Source organism: Dasypus novemcinctus, chromosome X, assembly GCF_030445035.2.
Source record: "Dasypus novemcinctus isolate mDasNov1 chromosome X, mDasNov1.1.hap2, whole genome shotgun sequence".
Taxonomy (NCBI): domain Eukaryota; kingdom Metazoa; phylum Chordata; class Mammalia; order Cingulata; family Dasypodidae; genus Dasypus; species Dasypus novemcinctus.
Genome location: NC_080704.1, coordinates 77,849,913 through 77,871,139, shown reverse-complemented (window position 1 = coordinate 77,871,139; position 21,227 = coordinate 77,849,913). Strand labels below are relative to the sequence as shown.

At 39.7% G+C, this 21,227-nt stretch overlaps 1 protein-coding gene across 2 annotated transcripts in view; it reads right to left on the bottom strand.

The window, feature by feature from the left end:
* Positions 1-1,735: 1,735 nt before the first annotated feature.
* Positions 1,736-21,227, bottom strand: part of KIF4A (kinesin family member 4A) — a 178,218-nt gene continuing 158,726 nt past the window's right edge. For both annotated transcript variants that reach the window (XM_058291023.1, XM_058291024.1), the window contains exons 22-32: positions 17,099-17,254; positions 16,875-16,975; positions 12,823-12,952; positions 11,482-11,652; positions 8,683-8,790; positions 7,614-7,691; positions 7,144-7,242; positions 6,440-6,640; positions 3,979-4,095; positions 2,172-2,294; positions 1,736-1,947 (exon numbers count right to left, since the gene is read on the bottom strand). In XM_058291023.1, the coding sequence (XP_058147006.1) occupies positions 1,744-1,947; positions 2,172-2,294; positions 3,979-4,095; positions 6,440-6,640; positions 7,144-7,242; positions 7,614-7,691; positions 8,683-8,790; positions 11,482-11,652; positions 12,823-12,952; positions 16,875-16,975; positions 17,099-17,254 (1,488 nt within the window). In that variant the 3' untranslated portion in view covers positions 1,736-1,743. The remainder of the gene's footprint in view (positions 1,948-2,171; positions 2,295-3,978; positions 4,096-6,439; positions 6,641-7,143; positions 7,243-7,613; positions 7,692-8,682; positions 8,791-11,481; positions 11,653-12,822; positions 12,953-16,874; positions 16,976-17,098; positions 17,255-21,227) is intronic.

The window sequence follows — 21,227 nt, the reverse complement described above, 5'->3', positions numbered from 1 at the left end:
CAGGACATGCTGAGATTTGCATCCCTCTGGCTACTTTGCATCACTCCTGCTGCCCTGTCCCCAGGGCATCTAAAATCTTTTTCTAAGAATCATTTGAGGTGTGCATATCTTTAGGGTGCAGGGTTTTGGATGATGATATAAGTGTACCTTAACACATGAAAAAGATGCCATTTCTAACCATCAGCAGAAGGGCGCTGGCTGACAAGTTGTAGAGTCAGTTTAGCTCTAAAGCATAGGACTCTGGGAGGAGTGGGGGCTAGGTGTTGGCTTAATTGAATTTCCCTGTCTACCTTTTGGCTGATGCCAAAAGTGATTGGAAGTCTCACGGCTAGGTTCGGGTTGATGGGAAAGGATGTCTTCTCTGGGGATCAGTCAGTTCACCCCTCCCCCACACAGGCTGGGTTTTGAACAGTGAGAATGAAGACTGGCTCGCTCATGCCAAGAACCGCAAACTTCCCCCCCTCCCTCTGTCCTTCCATTGTATCCAGAGACTCTAGTTGGCAATGGCAGAGGCTCCCTTGCTCCCTCAGCATTAAAATGCAGAGAGGCTGGGTTGCTTGCTGGCAATAGGCCAGAGAGGGCTGCCAGGTCACCTAGTCCTCCCTCAGGCTTCATTGGAGGCAGGTTGTCATTCAAGTTCCTTTGCTTAGGTTCTGCTTGAAAGAGGAGTCTTGGCTTTAGTATGCTAGAGCTCTTGGGGGTGGTTTGGGAGCTTTATTGAGGGGGTGGGGGTGGAAGGCGAACAGGATTCAGAATACATGGATCTAAGCTCCAGGGTTCAAGAACTCCTCAGAAGGCCACAAAGGCCAGTCAAGCAGCCTGTGTATGGCATTCCAGAGCTAGCCCCCTTTTAGCTTCAAGCTGAGAAGGAGGAACCTGATACTAGTAAGGAATAAGCCATACACCTTCTCTCACCCTTTCAAAGTAGAAAGCCAGCAGTGCTGTTCTGTCATAGGATTGGACAGCAGTGTGGGCACATACTTGTCTACTGTCAAGGAGCCAGGCTTCAGAGTATCAGGGCCAACCCACTACACTAGAGTCATATAGAAGCTTTGGTATTAGACCTGGGTTCAAGTCGTACCTCTATTACTCACTAACTTTGTGAATTTGGATAAGTTACTTCTTTGTACCTCAGTATCCTCATCTGCAAAATAAGGATACATATTTCCCTTTAACTTTTTTATTTCTCCGAAACATTAAATGGACAAAATTTATTTATTTACTTAACGTTAACATTTAAAATATTACATTTACCTCAGTAACATAGAAGACCAGGGATAATATGGAAGACAATCGAGGGTACTGTTAAATTCCAGAGAAGGGCAGGGCAGGAGAGATCCCAACCCCTTTCTGAGGTGGGGTGGGGCATCTGAGCCAGGCCTCCATCCTATAGCAGGCTCCTCCATTAAGCTAAGACAACCTAGATATAAGAAAAGATTCAGTGTGATCCCCATCAGGAGACAGCCTTAACTGCTCACAGAACAAAGAGCTAGACTGCATTTGGGACTGGTTCCAGGTGAGTCCTTAGGAAGGTCAACTGGTTATCTCTTCGGTAGTTGGCTTAGCATCCTTCTGGAGAAGAGAGAGTAGTAGTCTAGGGCTGGGGGTGAAGAAGACTGATGGCTAACATCCAAGAATAACCTTTCAATAACATTGTCCCTCTTTTTCACCAGCAAGAAACCTGAAATGCAATCTGAAAGCATCTACCAAGCCACACTGCGGATAGGGATGATGATTCAAATTTCAATGGGCCTTTTCTTCGAAAGGGGAGGAACCAGAGAAGAAGCTGGTATTGCTGGCCAGAGCACGTTTCTTTTTTTTCCCAGGGGCCTTATTTTCTTGGAATTCTCTTGCTGCATGTTTCCACTCCGGGAGGTCAAGGCAGGAGGGAGCCGGAGCCGTTTTCTTTAACATCAAGTGCTCCACATCACACATCTCTTTCAGGATCTAGGAAGGACAGAGACAGGTATGACTAGATCTCTGAGAAGGGTAGAAGGTCCGCCCAACCTTGCCACTACAAAAGTGCAATATTGTGGGAAAAACAGATTTTAACTTATGCACAATTCCCAGTGAATTGAATGAACCTTGACACCCGCCCCCCATCTCTGCCATAGCTAACGCAGAGGTGCACACTAGTGCAGTTGGAAACACCTGCCTTTTAGCCCATGTACCTTGCTGTTTGGAGTGGCACAGACAGGGTTGAAGAAGCTCAATCCCGGGGTCACCTCTGTGGGATCCTCCAGTTTGAAGGAGCCTTCAGAGTCCTGGGTCTGCTCAACAGTGCCCAAACTATCCTGAGAATCAGGTAGACAGACAGACTATAAATCAGCTACCAGGGTGACAAATTAGTCTACTCCCCTTCAACCAGGACATACCAGCTCTGAGGGCCTGACTAGTCAGTCCAAGCAAGTCTGAAGGAGACCCTACTTGGGGAGAATGCAGTGTTTGACATACTTTTCCCCTGAAGGAATGGAGTGATGCTTGGAGGCAGCCTCTGAAGGCAAAGGACTGCGTAGGATAGCAGCACAGAACATAACACAAGGCAAGGTTTAAAATGAGGCCAAGTCTCGGTCATTTCTTTGATTAAGCTTTTCCTCTCTGCAGTCTACAGTATCCTTCTAGCATCCCTACAGGGTATTGCCTGAATTAGTCTTCCTTTCAGATAAGGAAACTGAGGTCAAGAGAGAGAAGTTATTATACTTAGGTAACAAGGTAACTCTGTGGTAGAAACTGGACTGGAATTATAACCTGTTGTCATGAAAACAGCACTGGATTAAGAGTCAAGAAGCCTGTGGTCTAATCTTAGCTGACATGACTAGCTGTGTAATATTACACAAGTCATTTAAATTTATCTCTGGGCCTTAGTTTCCTTCTCTGTAAAATGGAAGCGTTTTACAATGGAAATCCTAAGAGGAAGCTCAATATATAAACATGTAAAAAGCAAGTTGCTTGGTTGAAGTGGGGTTGAACCTGACTCAGGCCATTCCGCTCTGCACTGAGGCACTACCATGGAGCCACCATAGGACTCTAGAACACAATTTGAAAAATAACTGGAATAGAGAATCTTTAAGGACCCTGATACTCTGTGATTCTTAGCCTGATCTCTAGTTTGCCACTTCAGTCCTCTGATATCTACTATGTTAGAAGTCTTTTTAACAGAAAACTTAGGACAAGCTGCACACATGTAGATATTCAAGAAAGCATGATGAATGATCATTAGACTATGCTTAATAGAATCATTGCATATTACATAGAAAGCTATAGTAATGAGCTTTTGCATGGGTACGGGTAGGCTGAAGGCAAGTACAGAGATCTGCCCTGTTTGGTGCTGCTCTTTCTTCTCAGGGCACATTTGGTTTCCCTGAGTTTGCTATTCCCAGCAACAATATAAGGAAGATAGTTACAGTTAGCTTGGATGGCAATAGAGACTAGTAAAAAGACCCAGGTTCCTGTGGGCCTTCTCCTAGAGACATGGAATAGTTAGTACCCATGGAGAGGGCCTAAGTAACCAATTAACTGATGTCTCAAGATATGAGAAAGATTAACTTCCTTCCTGGAAGCTGCCACCTCACACATGGCTCTTTTAGTTCCAGCTAAGCCTTTGCACTAGTTTGATCCTGTGTGCCTTTATGCCGGCAAATGCCTGTTTTCTTGCTCCTTGTTCCTGCTTCAGAAACTGTATGGAAGCAAGGGCCAGGGTTAGGGGTGGGGAGCATGTCATTTAGGCAAGGAAATTGGCTGCATTCCTGGGAATCTCCTGAGAAGGGCTGTGGTTTCTGAAGAGGAATTTGTGGAAAGGCTAGCAGTGAGGAAGGAAGATTAGGAAAGGAAATGTCTCTTTCTGGATGCAGAGGAAAGGAGAAAGGTAGGAAGAGCTGTGAATGAGACTCCAGGTTTCAGAATGTAAGGTAGAAGAAAAGATCGGAAGCTAGTAGAACTTCTGAAGGGATGGTGAGGGACAATTAGCATTGCTCCTACCTTATCTTGTTTGCGGTTCCTACACTTTGTAGGGTCACAGCTGCAGTCCACTCTGCAGTCTGACTTTTGTTTCCTGCACCCACATTGCTTGTTTCCACACCAGCCTTTGCAGGAACACTGTAAAAAAACACATGACTAAAAGGGTTAGAAGACTAGTTTAAAGTACTTTCCCTTCTTTTTAAAAATTTTTTAGGCGGTACCAGGAAATGAGCCCAAGACCTCGTACATGGAAAATGGAAGGCGGGTGCTCAGCTACTGAGCTATATCTGCTCCCCAATGAGAGTTGGTTTGTTTGTTTTGCTTTTAGGAGGTGCTAGAGATTGAACCTGGGACCTCGTACATGGGAAGCAGGCACTCAACCACTCAAGCTACATCCGCACTCCCAGCTTTCCCTTCAGTTTGAAGCCTTTCTAGGAAAAACCAAAAACACCATCATTGTTACCAAGCTTGTATCTCCTGTGTTCTCTCTTCTTTAGTGAAACAACATTCACCGAGAACCACCGTAGGTTTACAAAGAACAAATCATGCCAGACTAATCCATTTTCTTTTTTTGGATAGTACATCATCTAAAATTATTTTGTTTTCTTCGTCACCATGTGTCTCTCCCTACAAGACTCTTAGTTTAAGGGGGCAAGGACCTTACCTGTCTTGTTTATTGTATTCTCAGCATCTAGAAATAGTACCTTACACATAGTTAGGTACTCAAAAAAGATTTGTTGAATGAATAAATCTTTCTACATTTCAATGATTATTTTCTTAGTATAAATTCCTATATGTAGAATGAATGGGTCAAAGGATAGGAACATTTTTAAGGTTTTTGATACATGTTTTCAAGTTGCCCTCCAGAAAGGTATACCAATTTATATTCCTAATAGCAATAGACAGGAATACCCATTTTATTCACTCTTGCCATCATTGGACATAAAAATTTAAAAAAATCTTCGCTGCTCTGAATAATACAAGGCAAAAGACAGAATTCTATGACATGTCCTAGAGGCACCTTACCAGGATGCTATTGATCCATTGACTACTACAGCTTGGGTAATGGTCCTTTGACCATTTACAAATTCATCTAAACGCTTAAAAAAATGTACCATTACCCAGTCCATGTTTCTCATTTATCCAAAGAGATATGATGAGAGCAGTCTTTGAAGGGTCATCATAAGGAAGAAAAATTAGACTTTCCTGTAGCTAAGAACCATGGGCCAATTTAAAGGATAGCACATTTTAGCTCAACAAGGAAAAACTTCCTAATATTTAGTAGAATACAATGGGCTGCCCTGTGAGACTAAGCTTCCCTTTACTAGACATTTACTAGAATATAGAACAGTCCTGACATCTCTGACAGATGTATTTGCATGAATGCTGCATACATTAACTTTAACTTCATTCTTGTTTTCTCCAGAAAACCGATCAGAATGTAAGGGAGGAAGAGTGACCTTACCACAGACATAGCTTCAAATATGTGTATGGATGTGTGTGTGTGTTTGTGTGTGAAGAGGCACAGGTTCTATGATATGCTTCTTTCTTTGCCTTGTTTTCTCATTAGATTATAAGCTCTCTGAGTATAAGGATGATTTTTTAGTCCCATGGCACATGATGGGTGCATTCCTTGTTACTACTGATTGACCACATGACTTAATGCCCCTATATGATTTGCTTGTCTCTGGAGTTGTGGCTTTACAGGGCCCAGTTCCCCGTGTGGTGAACCAGTGAAATCAAGTAACATTCCAGGAAACCAGCTAAGGCAATTTGTGAATTGTTCTGGCTAAGCAGAATGTGACTACAGGGCACAGTTGGGGTAGGTGGTGAACTGTAGTGCCTGTGAAGTTAATGTTTCAAGATAAAACATCTAGGTTTGATAATTAGGTAGGCGATCATTGTGTAAGTAAATAAAGCATGCCTCAAAGTCAAGTTGTTCCTAACTAGCCTTAATTTGGTGTGTTTGATCTTAATTATTACCTTTTTCTTTTTGTATCCTCCTTTACCTATTAGCCTAGTGAGGACACTCATTCTATTAGGCAAGGAGAAAGTTCCCACTCAGCTTCTAGTCTGTAGTTTCCACTGACATGACCATGGTATGGTGAAAACAAAGTAGACTTGGAGCCAGAAGATATGGTTTCAAGTCCTGACTGCCACTTGGTTTTATGGCCTTGGGCAAGGTCATTTCCTCCTCTAGGTGTCAGGTCCATCTTTAAAATGCAAATGATAAGAACACTACCTGTCTAGACTGGTAGAACCTAAAAACATAAAGACAGCCCAACTGTACATTCAGGTGTTCTTCTATTACTAGTTCCAGGTTTTATACAGAGCTGGTCCAACCATACCCCCTCAGTGGAGTCAATGCTTCTGGGGGAATTCAGGGGGCTCAGGTGCAGGATATGGGGCCAGCACATTGCTAGAATAAGAAAGTTATCCCACCAGCAGGAACGCCCAACAGAGTTGAAGAGCTGGTGCCTACCCCTTGCATGTTCTTTCTGGACACCTTAACTAATTTTGTCGGTTTCCATTCCTCGTCATCCCCATCATCACCATCACCATCACCATCACCATCACCATCACCATCTTCGGGCTCATTCACAGAATGCTCTGAAGCATATTTTAGATCCTCAACGTCCATGCTTTGCTCCAGGAACTTTTCTTTAACACGAGAAGGTTTTGGCTAAGAAAAAAGGTTTGGAATGGTTATTTAATAAAAATAAAAAGAAATACATAGGGCATCATATCTTCCCAACAGCTGTTGCCAGCTATATTCTCAGAGCACAGACCTCAGACTCCCTCAGATATATTCCACTTGGCTTTACCAACCAGAGGAAATCCTGCTTTAGCCTTTGGTCTCACAGTCTTTGAAGGACTAGAAGCTGGAGACTGAGCAATCTGAGGGAGGAAAGGAAGGGTTTCATGATTTGATGAGATAAGTATCTTTGGATGGACAGCTGAACACTGCTCTTTTCTCCTGCTCCTTCTCTTCAGCTGTATTACATAATGCCTGTGCATGGCCAAAAGTCAGCTGAGGAGGGAGAATGCCTATTTTCCTCAAGATTGCATTGTAGCTTTATATGGAAATCCAAGGAAAATTAAGATGCTAGAATTTGGGTATTTTAATGCTCTACCTCTTATAAAACCTTGGCTATGAAGAGGTATCCCAGGCACTGACCATTTTACCTTAGGAGGGATATATTCAAAAGAAGAGTCTGGAGATAGAAGGGTATCCTTAGGAAGATGAGGTTTTTGTCTGCTGGCTACTTGGAGGAGTGTCAGTTTCTATTTGAAAAGAAGAGACAAAATGTATAATACGGAACAGCTGCTGAGAGTATACATGGCTAAAACACAAAGATTCCGATGTAGGCTGCCATGGCTAGCTCATTTTTAAACCATTGTAAAGTGAGGCAGGGCTATAGTAGAGCAGGTTGAAGGGCTCCCACCTTTCCAGGTCAGTATTAGATTCAGAAAAGGGCAAATTCAAAATGTTGTGTTTATACCATTTTGAAATGCACATGACTGTATCTTAAGGAAATACCATGTAGAACTCATAAAATAGAGCAGATCATCATATTGAAGGTTGCTCCAAAGGACTGGCCTCAGTAGCAACAGGGTCTCCCAGGGATTATCAAGAGGGCTGGAAAACTTGTTACCTGCTTGATGATTTCATTTTCTCGTAAGAGCTGTTGGTTTTGCTCACATACTTCTCGCATCTTTTCAAGTTCTTCATCCTATTTCCAGATAGTGTGGTGATAGGTGGGGTTATTTTGGGCATTACATGTGGGTTACCAAACAACTCACATAGATGAAAACATATTGCTGCCAAGTTGCTGGCAGCAGATTTTTTTTTGCACAGTAGGCATTGGCACCCAGAAAAAAGATTCCCAGTTCCTAGGAGCCCTGAATGCCAGGTCTGTTTCAATGCTCCTAGCAGCCTTAACAGTACTCGTAGGAACCACAGGCTCTGCCTTACACACCTTTATTCTTTTCCATTCTCTAGCCTTATATCTCTTATTCATATCAGGATACTGATTAAGAAATCAACAGTCAGCTCTGTTTCCTTGAAGTCTACATGCTTCCTTTACTCTTCTGAACATAGGTTAGGCAGGGTTTTGTTGTTTTTTTTTTTTGATACTCTAATAAGCCTGATTAAACTGAATGATTCTTTGCTTTCTTCCTGGCACTTAAGACAATGGGATTCATGAGTACAACTTTAACTAATATCATTATGTCTTAGATGGAAGGTGCCAAGAAAACTCTAGAGACTCAGAAAAAAGATTCAAAGTTGGACTAACATAGTGCTCTAACTTGTTACTGGAGGGTGTGGTGTTCCCAGCCTCTGGAAGAAATTAACATGCAAGGCATTTTACAAACATTTCAGGTCTCAGCTAGAAGAACAAGCTTAGGAAAATATAGTTAAATTCTAATTAACTATTGGATGATTTCACTTCCTCAACTCTTTAGCATTCCAGTTTCAGGGAAAGAACCAGCAGACCTCAAAGCCTGGTATGGTGCATGTACTGCTGTTTCTGCACAAAAAATAAGGTTATTCTATGTGTGGCTATACTTTAAGTAGCCCTAAACTGATCAAATAGGGCCAAAAGTCAGTCAAGGCTAAAATTATAAACTTTTTAGTAGTCCATTACTCTGCAGTGGTCTAAATTAGATAGGATTCTCAGGCCTGTGGAACCATCTCTGGAGAACTTTCCCTTGTTATCATACCTGACACTTCAGTGTGCTTAGTAGCTGTTGTTCCTTTTCATTCACTGACTCTTCCAGCTGCTTCTCTGCCATTTGGCTTTGCTGCAACTGGCCGAGAAGGTACAGTACCTAGAGAGACACACATCCCAAATGGGTGGCACCAAAGGAATAAGGAGAAAAAGGAATTTTGGCTTAGTCCAAACAGTATTCCAGGAGACTTCATCATGACTTTAAATTGTTTCCTTTTGCTCTCATGGCTTGAAGTAGTTAGCATAGCCATGATATTTATCAGTATATTAATCTTGATATTCAAGTCAGAGACTAAAAGCCACTGCCACTGGTATGTATAAACCTAGACAAGCCATTTCTCTCTCCATTTCAGGTATCTTATTTGCAAAATTTGGAAAAGACTATATGGACTTTGTACCCCTCACTTTTTTTTAAACATTAATAACATAAGGTAATAGCATGAATGCAATACTAATCAAAGTCCCAGAAGCATTTTTTGCAGAAATGGAAAATTTGTTCCTCAAATTCATATGGAATTGCAAGGGGCCCCAAATAGCCAACTCAATATTGAAAAAGAAGAACAAAGCTGGATGTTTCACACTTCCCAATTTCAAAACTTACTACAAAGTCACAGTAATAAAAGCAGTGTGGTATTGGCATAAACATACACATATAGACCAATGGAATAGAATTGGGAATTCAACCATATACAAACATTAACCCTAAATGAACCAGGGATCTAAACATAAGAGGTAAAACCATACAATTCTTAGAAGAAAACATAGTGGGAAACCTTGGATTTAGCAGTGACTTCTTAGATAAGACACTAAAAGCATGAGCAACAAAAGAAAAAGTAGATAAAATGAATTTAATCAAAATAACCTTTTGTATGTCAAAAGACATTATCAATAAAGTGAAAAGACAACCTACATAATGGAAGAAAATAATTCCTAACCATGTATCTGATAAACATTTAACATCTAGAATATATAAAGAACTGCTGCAACCCAACAACAAAAATACAAATAACCCAATTAAAAAACGGGCAAAGGATCTGAATAGATATTTCTCTAAAGGAGATATACAAATGACCAATAAGCACATGAAAAGATGCTCAGCATCTTTGATCATCAAGGAAATACAAATCAAAACCACAATGAGATACCACTTCACACCCACTAAAATGGCTGTGATTAAAAAAAAATTAGAAAATCAGAAAATAACAAGTGTTGGTGAGGAAGTGGAGAAGTTAGAATTTGCATACATTTTTGGTGGAACTGTAAAATGGTGCAGCCACTGGGGAAATCAGTTTGGCAGTTCCTTAGAAAGTTGAACATAGAATTACTACCACATGACCCAGTGTGGTAGATTGAATTACGAACTCCAATTTAGACATGTTTTTAATCTTAATCTGCATTCTTGTGGGTATGAACCCATTGTAAATAGGATCTTTTGAAGATGTTATTTTTAATTAAGATGTGGCTCAATTGAATAAGGGTGGGTCTTAATCCATATAACTAGGCCTCATATAGAGAAGAAACCAAAAGCCAGGAGAAGGACGCACAGGAAAAAACTGGAAGTCAGCAGAAACCAGAAGAGCTGACACAAGGAGGGAGATTACTACGTGATGGGAGGCAGAAATACAAGTCAAAGAACACGACTGCATCAAGCCAACATCAAAACGCTACAGATTTCAGGGAGAAAGCAAGCCCTGCCAATAGCTTGATTTTGGACTTCTAGCCTTACAAACCATGAGCCAATAAATTACTATTGTTAAGGGAAGTAGCTGTGGCTCAATCAGATGAGCTCCTGCCTACCATACGGGAGGCCCTCAGTTAATGTTCTGGGGCCTCCTTGTGAAGGCAGACTCGCCTGCATGCACGCCGCAGAGTGCCGCCCTGCCCAGCCCACAGGCACCGTGGAGCAATGACTCAACAAAGTGATGAACGAAAAGAAGGGAGACAAGCAAGAACACAGAAGAGCCCGCAGTGAATGGACACAGAGAGCAGACAGCAAGCAAGCTGCAAGGGGGCGGGGCGGATAAAATACAGACACAGAAGAACATACAGTGAACGGACACAGAAAGCAGACAGCATGAAAAAAGCCGCAAGGGGGGTATAAAAAAAATAAATTATTATTGTTAAGCCAACCCACTGTGTGGTATTTGTCATAGTAGCCTGGCAAACTAAGAACCTGGAAATCCTACTTCTCATATGTACTCCAAAGAATGGAAAGCAGGGCCTTCAACAGATATTTGTATATCAAAGTTTGTAGAGGTACTATTCACAATAGCCAAAAGGTGGAGGCAACTAAAGTGTCCATGAAAAAGATGAATGGATAGACAACATGAGGTATACATACACAATGGAGTATTATTCAGCCATAAAAAGGAATGGAATTCTGACACATGCTACCACATGGATGAACTCTGAAGACATCATGTTGAGTGAAATAAGCCAGACACAAAAGGACAAATATTACATGATCTTACTTATATGGAATATCTGGAATAAGCAAATTCATAGAGACAGATAGTAGATTACAGGTTACCAGGGACTGGGGGAGGAGGGGAATGGAGAGTTACTGCTTAATGGGTGTAGTGTATCTGTTTGAGGATATGAAAAAGTTTGGGTAATGGATGCTGGTGATAGTAACACATTATTGTGAATGTAATTAAGATCACTGAATTAAACACGTGAAAGTGGTTAAAATGGGAAATTTTGAGTTATGTATGTTACTATAATATTTTTCTTTTAAAAAGACAATGGCAGTTTGTCCCTTAGTTTAACTTCCTGGTTTGCCAGACTTTACCTTTTCTTGGTGCTGTTGCTCCACTTTGACCAGTTCAGACTGTAACTCTGACTCTATCTCAGCAAAGTGATTTCGCTCCTCAAATAGCATTTTCTGCATGTCAGCACAGCGGGCCTTGCTCTGTTTTAGGCTGCTTTCAAGCTTGCTGACCTGTATTTTGGAGGACACCAGCTGGAAAGGATAAAAGAAGATCAGTTTATTTGGAAAATGGTTACCTTTTCCTTAGTTATTGAGTCAGAAAAATGCCAACTTTCTTGAAACAGACTGAGAAAAGTCCTTCCATGTCCAAGTCCATTCTTACTCTTTCATGAATTCATGAATTTTATATGAATTCTAACATTAAATAGCAGTAACACTATTGTACTATCCTAGGCCAAAAGGCCATATTTCTGCAGAGATAAATATCTCAGGGCTAGAAGCCACCGCAAAGGTTATTTAATCTCTTGCTCTGCCTCAAGATAAGAATAAATCTAACACAAACAGTATTTGAAAACTGCAAACTCTGACATTTAAGTTCTTCCTTAATTTTAAAGAGAAACCCATACGACACACCCTTATGACCAATTAGATCCCATCTCAGAATGTCTGTATTTACAAGTCAGAACTCATATGCACATTAGCTGAGACTGCAGATCTGGCTCTTTAGGCTAGATTGATATCTTATGCTGGCCTAGTTTTATATTCACTACTAGCCCAGGTGGTAAACATCATAAATACCAGTTTTCATGACACTAATCAGGATTTCCTTAGAACTATTTTGCTAACCCCAAACAAAAATATATAAAAGGTGATAGTGCTCAGACTTGCAGATTCAGTTTATATGCATGTCTCAAGTGAAAATGTCCAAATCACTAAAGGTGATCTACTTTAATTCCTCTTGTGATGATACAAGATGATATATTATTTTAAGGTCAATGAAGATGGATTTTCAATAAAATTATTCCTTATATTTCAAAAAATTATTAGGTCTTCTTTTTCCTAGATTGTATCTTAAATTTTTGAAGACATATCTCATAGGTGTTTTAAAAAACAGTAGAGTGTAATAGTTTACGTTTTGTCTGTGGCTCACTATAACATCCTGATCTTTTCCTAATAACAGCTAACATTTATTGAGTACTTGTTATTGCCAGGCATGACAGGTATAGTGTGCAAGTCATATGTTTGTAATGGCCTGACTTGCTTCCACCAATCTTTACCCATTAAACTATTTCTCTAATGTTAATGTCATTGTGGTTTCTGTATGAAAAGTGGCAATAACACTATGACAGTATTTTAGGCTAAAATCTTCTTTCAACTTACCCAGCCAGACCCTTAATTGCTGAAAGGAAGAGTAATGTTTACCTCTGCAATTAAATATTTCAGGGCACACTTGGCTTCCAGAATGGTAGCAATATTTTCCCAGCGGTGTTTTGGCCTGTCTTCACTTTCTGCATCCAGCAGCTTCTGCTGTAGGTCAGCAATCTGAGCACTCCTTCAGGAAAGGAAAAAGTGAGACTTATTGCTAGTAGCCTCAAGACTGGGGAGAGCGGAAAAGCTCTGAACCTCAAATAATTTTACAGATGGAGAAATTAGTTAAATATTAAACAATGATTGAGTCATCTGGTTAGGATTTTATATACTATCTCAAATCCTATTTCAAAGGGACTCCAAAAGACTATCAAAATGATTTTATTTCATCAAATCCTGGTTTAAATAAATATGGATCATATGGTGGAATTTGGAAGGATTTGTTATAGTTAAAGGCTTTTGTTGTAGTGGATTGGCTGTCTAGAAGCCACATAAGATCAGACTATGATTTGGTGGCCCACCCATTCAAGCACAAGATTCAGGTCAGAGACCTGAAAGAAAAATCTCAAAAGAACAAACAGGCAGATACTCTGCTGGAATCAAATACCAAATTGAGACCTACAGCTGGTGTTCTGAGAGCTTATAGTGAAGTGCCGGCCACAGGACAAGGAAATTTCTAAGACTAGATACCTGATCCTGGTATAGCTTCAAGATACTTTCCAATCAAGTATGGCGTGATGCCAAGGTCTGCAAAATATGTTTCATTAATAGCTTCCTTCTCAAATTTGTGTATATTAAAAGGGTGCATACCAGCATGTGCTTAAAATGCAGCACTATATAAGGTACTATAAGGAAGATGGGTACAAAAACAGTCTAAGGCATCAGTTCTCAAATGTTTGGGTCTCAGAACCCCTTGCACTCTTAAAAATTATTGAGGACCTCTAGGAAATTCTGTTCACATATATTATATCTAGAGATATTTACAGTATTAGAAAGTAAAACAGAAAATTTAAAATATTTATTTCCTTTAAAAATAACGATAAATTCATTATACATTAACATAAATAACATTTTATGAAAAACAACTACATTTTCCAAAGCAAAAAATAATTTAGGGAGAAGAGTAGAATTGTTTTACACTTCTATAATGTCTGGCTTAGTAGAAGATAACTGGATTCCCATATCTCCCTCTGCATTCAATCTTTTACTATATGTTGTTTTGGTTGATATATATGAAGAAAATCTGGCTTCACATAGATATATAGCTGGATAAAGGAAAAGTATTTTAACAGCCTTTTCAGATACTTGTGGAAATTCTTCTTTGAGACTATACCAAAACTCGACAAGCAGTAATTCCTTAAAAGTTGGTTGTAATACGTAATCTGAAACCATTATTAATTAACTTTCCATACTCTCTTATATTAAAATCCATTTGCTCTATTTAACAATATGAATAGATCTTTTACTCATACATGATTTTGTAACATGTAATTTGGAATATATTGGTCTACTGAATCATGCAGCTCCTCCAAATGTTAACATATTTCATTATACAATTTTAAAAAGTCACATTTAATTATGGAAAACTGTCAAGCTCACGGTGGCAGACACAATTTTTCCTAAATTATAATTTTTACTTGCAAGCTCAAATTTTATCTTTGGTAACAAATATTGCCAGTTATGTTCCTTGAAGTGACAGGCTCACTTCAATTACTTTGAGAAATGTCTGCCAAATACCCAAGGCTGAATAATCAGAGTTAGTTTGTCAGTTGTTCTTTCAAGTAAAAAAAAATCACATTCTATGAAAAGAGTGGCCAATTGAGCACACACCTCAAACAACAGCATAAGTGCTTTTGCCTGAGACAATCATCATTCTTCAGTATGCAGAAGTGCTTAAGTGTTCTACCCATTTTGTCACATGGAATATTAAAAAATGTGTACTTCAGGGAATCAGGTGTGGCTCAAGCGATTGAGCTCCTGTCTACCATATGGGAGGTCCTGGGTTTGGTTCCTGGGGCCTCCTGGTGAAGGCGAGCTGGCCTACACAGAGAGCTGGCCTGCACAGAGAGCAGAGGCAACAAGATGATGCAAAAAAAAAAAAAAAAAAAAAAAAGAGAGAGAGAGACAGAGAGGAAAGACAATGAGAGACACAAAAAAACAGAGAGCTGAGGTGGCTCAAGCAATTGAGTGCCTCTCTCCCACATCGGAAGGTCCCAGGATTGGTTCCCCGTGCCTCCTACAGAGAAGACAAAAAGAGAAGACAAGCAGACACAGAAGAATGCACAGAGAACGGATACAGAAAGCAGGCGGCAAGGGGGGGAAATAAATAAATAAATCTTTAAAAAAAAAGTCAGATGTCTGGATTAAAATATTTTTTAAAATGTGTACTTCAGGGTCAAGATTTAATAAAATTAACACTTTTTGCTGATTTATCAAAGCCATTTTAAGTAAAACTGTATTTTTAAAAAATCCTTTTAACTGAGGGTGTGGTGGTGAATACAATGACTACTTGTATAGTTTGGTGCTACTGCTTTCAGAATAATGTTTCAGCAGCTTTGCCCACCATTGCTTTCACACTATCAGTACAAATGCCAACATAGTAAAAAAGACATCTTAGTATAATTATGAAAACAGTCTGGCTGCTCAGAATCCCTGAAAGGGTCTGCAGACCACACTTTGAGAACCACTGGTCTAATATATAGTCCTTTCTTTCAATAAGCTTATAGTCTGTCTAGATAGACAAGACTAATATGCATGAAACAATAAATATAAAGATAATACATATCATTTATACCATATAACTGAGCATTGTAAGTTCTGAAGGAGTTTAGAGAAGAGGAAGAGGCAGGAAAGGCTTCTTGGAAGAGGTAGGCCAGAACACTTCAGAGTCATCATCTATTATATGCCCTTTCCTGTCCTAACAATTTATGTTCCTTATCTATATTAAAATCTAATTTGTCTTATCAACTTTAGGGAAATTTCCTTGATTAAACTTAACTATGTCTAATTATCCTCTACTTGGCTCCTGCCATACATTTACTTAATCATTTACTTATGTATAGAGGTGTGCAGGTAAATGTTTAATAACCAGCATTTAAAAAACAGTCCTGTTATGTAGTTTTTGCCAATTTCTGTGGTGAAAATACTCTCACCACAGCAGATTGTAAGCTAGCAGTGGTTTACAATATTCTTGAAATTTTAACAAATGATTCCAGCACAGCACTGCAAGTCATTATACTATTTCCATGTGAGAATAAGGATGGTGTCATCTCCTTTTTCTGTATCTCCAAACTGCATCTAGTGCAGCACAAAGCAGAAACTAAAATGTTAAGTGATTTAAATATGTATTCAAAGATAAATAGCTATTTTTTATTGTTGAAAACAAATTAGATGATCTCCAAGTTCTTCTGGGTGACAAAATTTTGTTATTTGAAGACACTATAAGATCTCTGTCAAAGTTCTGTTCCTCCTAGATTTCATAAACTGCTCAAAAGAAAACTGAATAGAGAGGCCATGTAACAGAATTTCTGATCTTAAAATCAGGAGGGGAGTTCACCAGACACTTCTAATATGCCAAGTACTGTGTTACTTTACTGACATAATCTCATTAAATATGATAACTTTATTTATACATCATATCTATTTTCCTGATGATCTCCTAAAGTTTTTCTCCTTCTATTTTGTTGTTCTTTCATTATCATTTTGTAGATTCCTCTGTTATAAATTCTGTTTTAGTAAGTTGTACATTTCAGAGATACCACTGCACAAAAATTGTGGTGTACTATAAGGAGCATGAGGGTTGGAATTAGATAGACCTGGTTTTGAATCCCAGCTGTTGTTTCCTAGCTGTATAACCTTTAGCAAGTTTCTTAAGATCTCTGAACGTCAGTCTAGATCTCTAAAGTGAGAAGAATGATATTTACCTCACAGAGTATTAGAAGGACTGATGAGAAAATGTATCTAACATGTTTAGTGCAGCATCAGGTTAAAAAAAAAAGTATTCTTTTGTTTTTCCACCATCACAAAGTTTTTGAATCAATGAATTGATACGTTCAATTTGATTCTAGGTATACATTTTTATAATATCTTAGAGGCAGTCTTATTACCTGAGTTCCATTTCAGTTTCTAGACTTTCAATCTGCTTTGTAATGGAATCATCTGACTCAGAAACTTGACCACGCAGCTCAGCAAGTGAGAATGTGCGTCTCTGTAAAGAAGAATAGTGGGAACGAGGTTGAAATACTAAAAGGAAAGTAATCCAACAAAGTAGCGAGGATTCCTGGGGTATGCAGTCTGATTATTGGTAACATTTTTTCATAAGGGCACTTACCCGGAGTTTAGCAGGTAGATTCTCCCCAGATTCCCTTTTCTCTTTGAGTTGAGCCACATCCTGAGCCAGGATCTTTCTGTCTTCCAGAAGATCATTCAGATGGCGTTTGGCTTCCTCGGTACTGACCATAACCTCAATTTCATTTCCTAGCCAATTCTAGAAGAGAAATAAGTGATATTTGGGTTAGGGATACGGAATCTCTGGCCCATGGACAGGATTCAGCTCTAGACTTAATTTCATTTAGACCAGAGCTCAAGGACCTAGGAGCAAGATTTTTTTTTTTAAGGTGGCAGAGGATTGAACTTGGGACTTTGTACATGGGAAGCAGGAGCTAAACCTGAGCTACATCTACTCCCAGAAGTAAGATTTCTATTTGTGCCTATATATATATATTTTTTAAGACTTATTTTTTTATTTATTTCTCCCCTCTCCCCCAGTTGCCTGCTCTCTGTATCCATTCGCTGTATGTTCTTCTGTGTCTGCTTCTATTCTTGTCAGCAGCACGGGAATCTGTGTTTCTTTTTGTTGCATCATCTCGCTGTGTCAGCTCTCTGTGTGTGCAGCGCCACTCCTGGGCAGGCTGGACTTTCTTTCGTGCTGGGCGGCTCTCCTTATGGGGCGCACTCCTTGTGCATGGGGCTCCCCTATGCGGGGAACACCCCTGCGTGGCAGGGCACTCCTTGTGTGCATCAGCAAAGCACGTGGGCCAGCTCCACACGGGTCAAGGGGGCCCGGGGTTTGAACTGTGGACTTCCCATGTGGTAGATGGACGCTCTATCCATTGAGCCAAGTCCATTTCCCTTGTATCTATATTGATCAAAAATTCCAATACCTAAGAGTTTTTAACAATAATATCCCAAAAGGTCATAAGAGGCTTTTTCCAGAAAATCTCTCTCCAGATATACTAGCATTTCTATGTGCCCTGTCTTGACTTCCTCCACTTTCTCTTTACTATTTGTCCCTTGTCTTTAAATAGTCATGATATATAACTGAAGCATATTTTTATGATCTATTTAATAAATAGATATCCATCTTAACACTTCTACTTTTGATGAAGAGATACCATGTTAATAGTAATCAAATGAAAGCTGGAGTGATTATATTAATATCAAATAAAGTAGAATTCACATCAAAGAATATTACTTGGAATAAAAAGGATCATTTCATAATTATAAAGGGGTTAATTAATCAAGAGAACATAATCGCGTCCCCCGCGTGGGGGAGCCCCACGCGCAAGGAGTGCGCCCGTGAGGAAAGCTGCCCAGTGTGAAAAGAAAGAGCAGCCTGCCCAGGAATGGCGCCTCCCACACTTCCCGTGCCGCTGACGACAAAAGAAGCGGACAAAGAAACAAGATGCAGCAAATAGACACCAAGAACAGACAACCAGGGGAGGGGGGGACATTAAATAAATAAATAAATCTTTAAAAAAAAAAAAAAAAAAAAAAAAAAGGGAACATAATCCTTAATGTTCATGATCCTTTATTTTTATTTTTGTTTTTCTTTTTTTTTCTTTATTTTCTTTTAAATGTTACATTCAAAAAATATGAGGTCCCATATAACCCCCACCCCACCCACGCCACCCCTCCAACATCAACAAACTCTTCATTCATTGTGGCACATCCACTGCACCCAGTGAATACATTCTGGAGAACCACTGCAGCACATGGACAGTGGTCTGCATTGTAGTCCACACTCTCCCCCAGTACACCCAGTGGGCCACGACAGGACACACAATGTCCAGCATCCGTTCCTGCAGCACCACCTAGGACAACTCCAAATCCTGAAAATGCCCCCACACCATATCTCTTCTTCCCTCTCCTGACCATCAGCAGCCACTGTGGCCACCCTCTCCACATCGCTACTACAATTTCTTCTCTTACTAATCACAATATTTCCCCAGCAGAATACCAGTAAGTCCACTCTAATCCATACTCTCTATTCCTCCATCTTGTGGACCTGGGATGGCTATGTCCAGTCCCCCTCTACACCAAGAGGGGGTTTAGATTCCATATGGATGATGGATGCAATTCTCCTGCTTGGCTCCCTGGTGTGGTGGTTGACCCTCTTCACCTCCCTGTCAGCTGGCCAGGGTAAGTCCAAGAAACCAGAGGATAGGAGCCGCAAGTCTGCTGAGGCCCAGGGCCTGGCCATCATATGGATAGTTCAGAGATTCAGGTCTCCTGAGTATACACCAACCCAAACGCCAACCACAGGTCTGGTAAAAGTAACAGAAGAGGCATGTGTGGACAGGTTATAGCTGAGTCCAACTCCACCACACTCAGGAACACAAACTCCAAATTAGGGCCAAGTGACATGGTCCTGAACTCCAGAGTCATCTGCCTTGACCATAGAACCTGTGGGTCTCTGCAGCCCTCAGAAGAACCAGCACCTGGGTTTTGATCTACCTTCGCTGTCTCTAGTACCCTGCTGAGGCATGCATAAACATCGCCCCCTGATGACCTCCCAGCTCTTTTTTGGAGACTCATAGCCATATAAACTCATTTGTCCTTTCCATTTCCCCCTTTTATCGAAGGTCAATATGCTGTTTTTAACACCTGATATTACATGTAGGCTGAGATATTCTGCTGGTCTGAGTTGACCTCTTTGTTCATGGTCTTTTTGTAGTTACATAATCAGCTGGTGCTTGGTAGTAATCCCTTGGTGCCAGGGAGGCTCATCGCTGGGAGTCATGTCCCACACTGTGGGGAAGGCAATGCATCTACATGCTGAGTTTGGCTTAGAGAGTGGCCACATTTGAGCAACATGAAGGCTCTCAGGAGGTAAATATTAGGCACCCCACAGCTATAGGCCTAGTTAATATTTCAGGCACATAGGCTCATAATCGGAGCCATCAGTATTAAGCGCTCATCGTTGGACCGTCTATCTTTATTGGTCTTTGCCATTGCACTTGGGATTGGTCTTTGCCATTGCACTTGGGTCATGATCCTAATAGCAACAAAATACATGAAGCAAAAACTGATTGAGAGAATTGCAAGAAGAAATAGGCAAATTCTCAATTAAGTCAGAGATTTCAATACCTCTCAATAATTGATAGAATAAGCAGATATAAAAAAATCACTAAAAGAGCAAAACAAAGAGTTATAGCTAGTAAGTTAAAATAGGAGATCATTTGTAATCACAAAAGTACCCAATTGATCCAAAGGAAGGCAGAAAATGAGAAAAAAATTGAATGAAGAACAGATGGAATAAATAGAAATGAAATAGCAAGATGACATAGATAAAACACTCCATATTCAATAATTACATTAAATGTATTATAAATGGTCTAAACACCCCAATTAAGATGAAAAGCTTGGCAAATTAGATTAAAAAAAAACAAGACTCAATTATATGTTGCCTACAAGAAACACACTTTACATATAAAGGCACAAATAGCAGAGTAGGTATAGCTCAGTGGTTGAGCACCTGTTTTGCATGTATGAGGTCCTGAGTTAAATCCCTGGTACCTCCTAAAAATAAAATAAAGGCACGAATAGATTAAAACTAAAATGATATAAAATACCATACTAACACTAATCAGAAGAAAGATGGCATGGCTTAATTAATATCAGATAAAGTAGATTTCAGAGCAAAGAATATGACCAAGAATGAAGGTTACTTCATAATAATAAAATGGTCCATTAATCAAGAGAACATAATCATAAATGTTTATACCCTAATAACAGAGCATCAAGATATATGAAGCAAAAAGAGAACAACAAGGAGATATAGACAAATCCATAATTCTAGTCAGATATTTTAATACATATCTCTTAATAACTGGTAGACTAAGTAGGTAGAAAATCAATAAGGATATAATAGAAGTGAACAGCACAATCAGCCAAACTGACATGATGACCACGTATAGAACATTGCACCTAAGAACAGCACAATACACATTCTTCTCAAGTACATACGAAAGATTTACCTAGACCACATTCTGTGCCATAAAAATAAGTCTCAGTAAATTTAAAAGGATTCAAGCCACACGAAGTGTATTCTCTGACCACAATGGAATTAAATTATAAATCAAAAGAAAGACACTTGGAAAATGCCCAAATATTTGGAAACTAAATAATACACTTCTGAAAAACCAACCCAATGGGTTAGGGAGCAGGTGTAGCTCTGT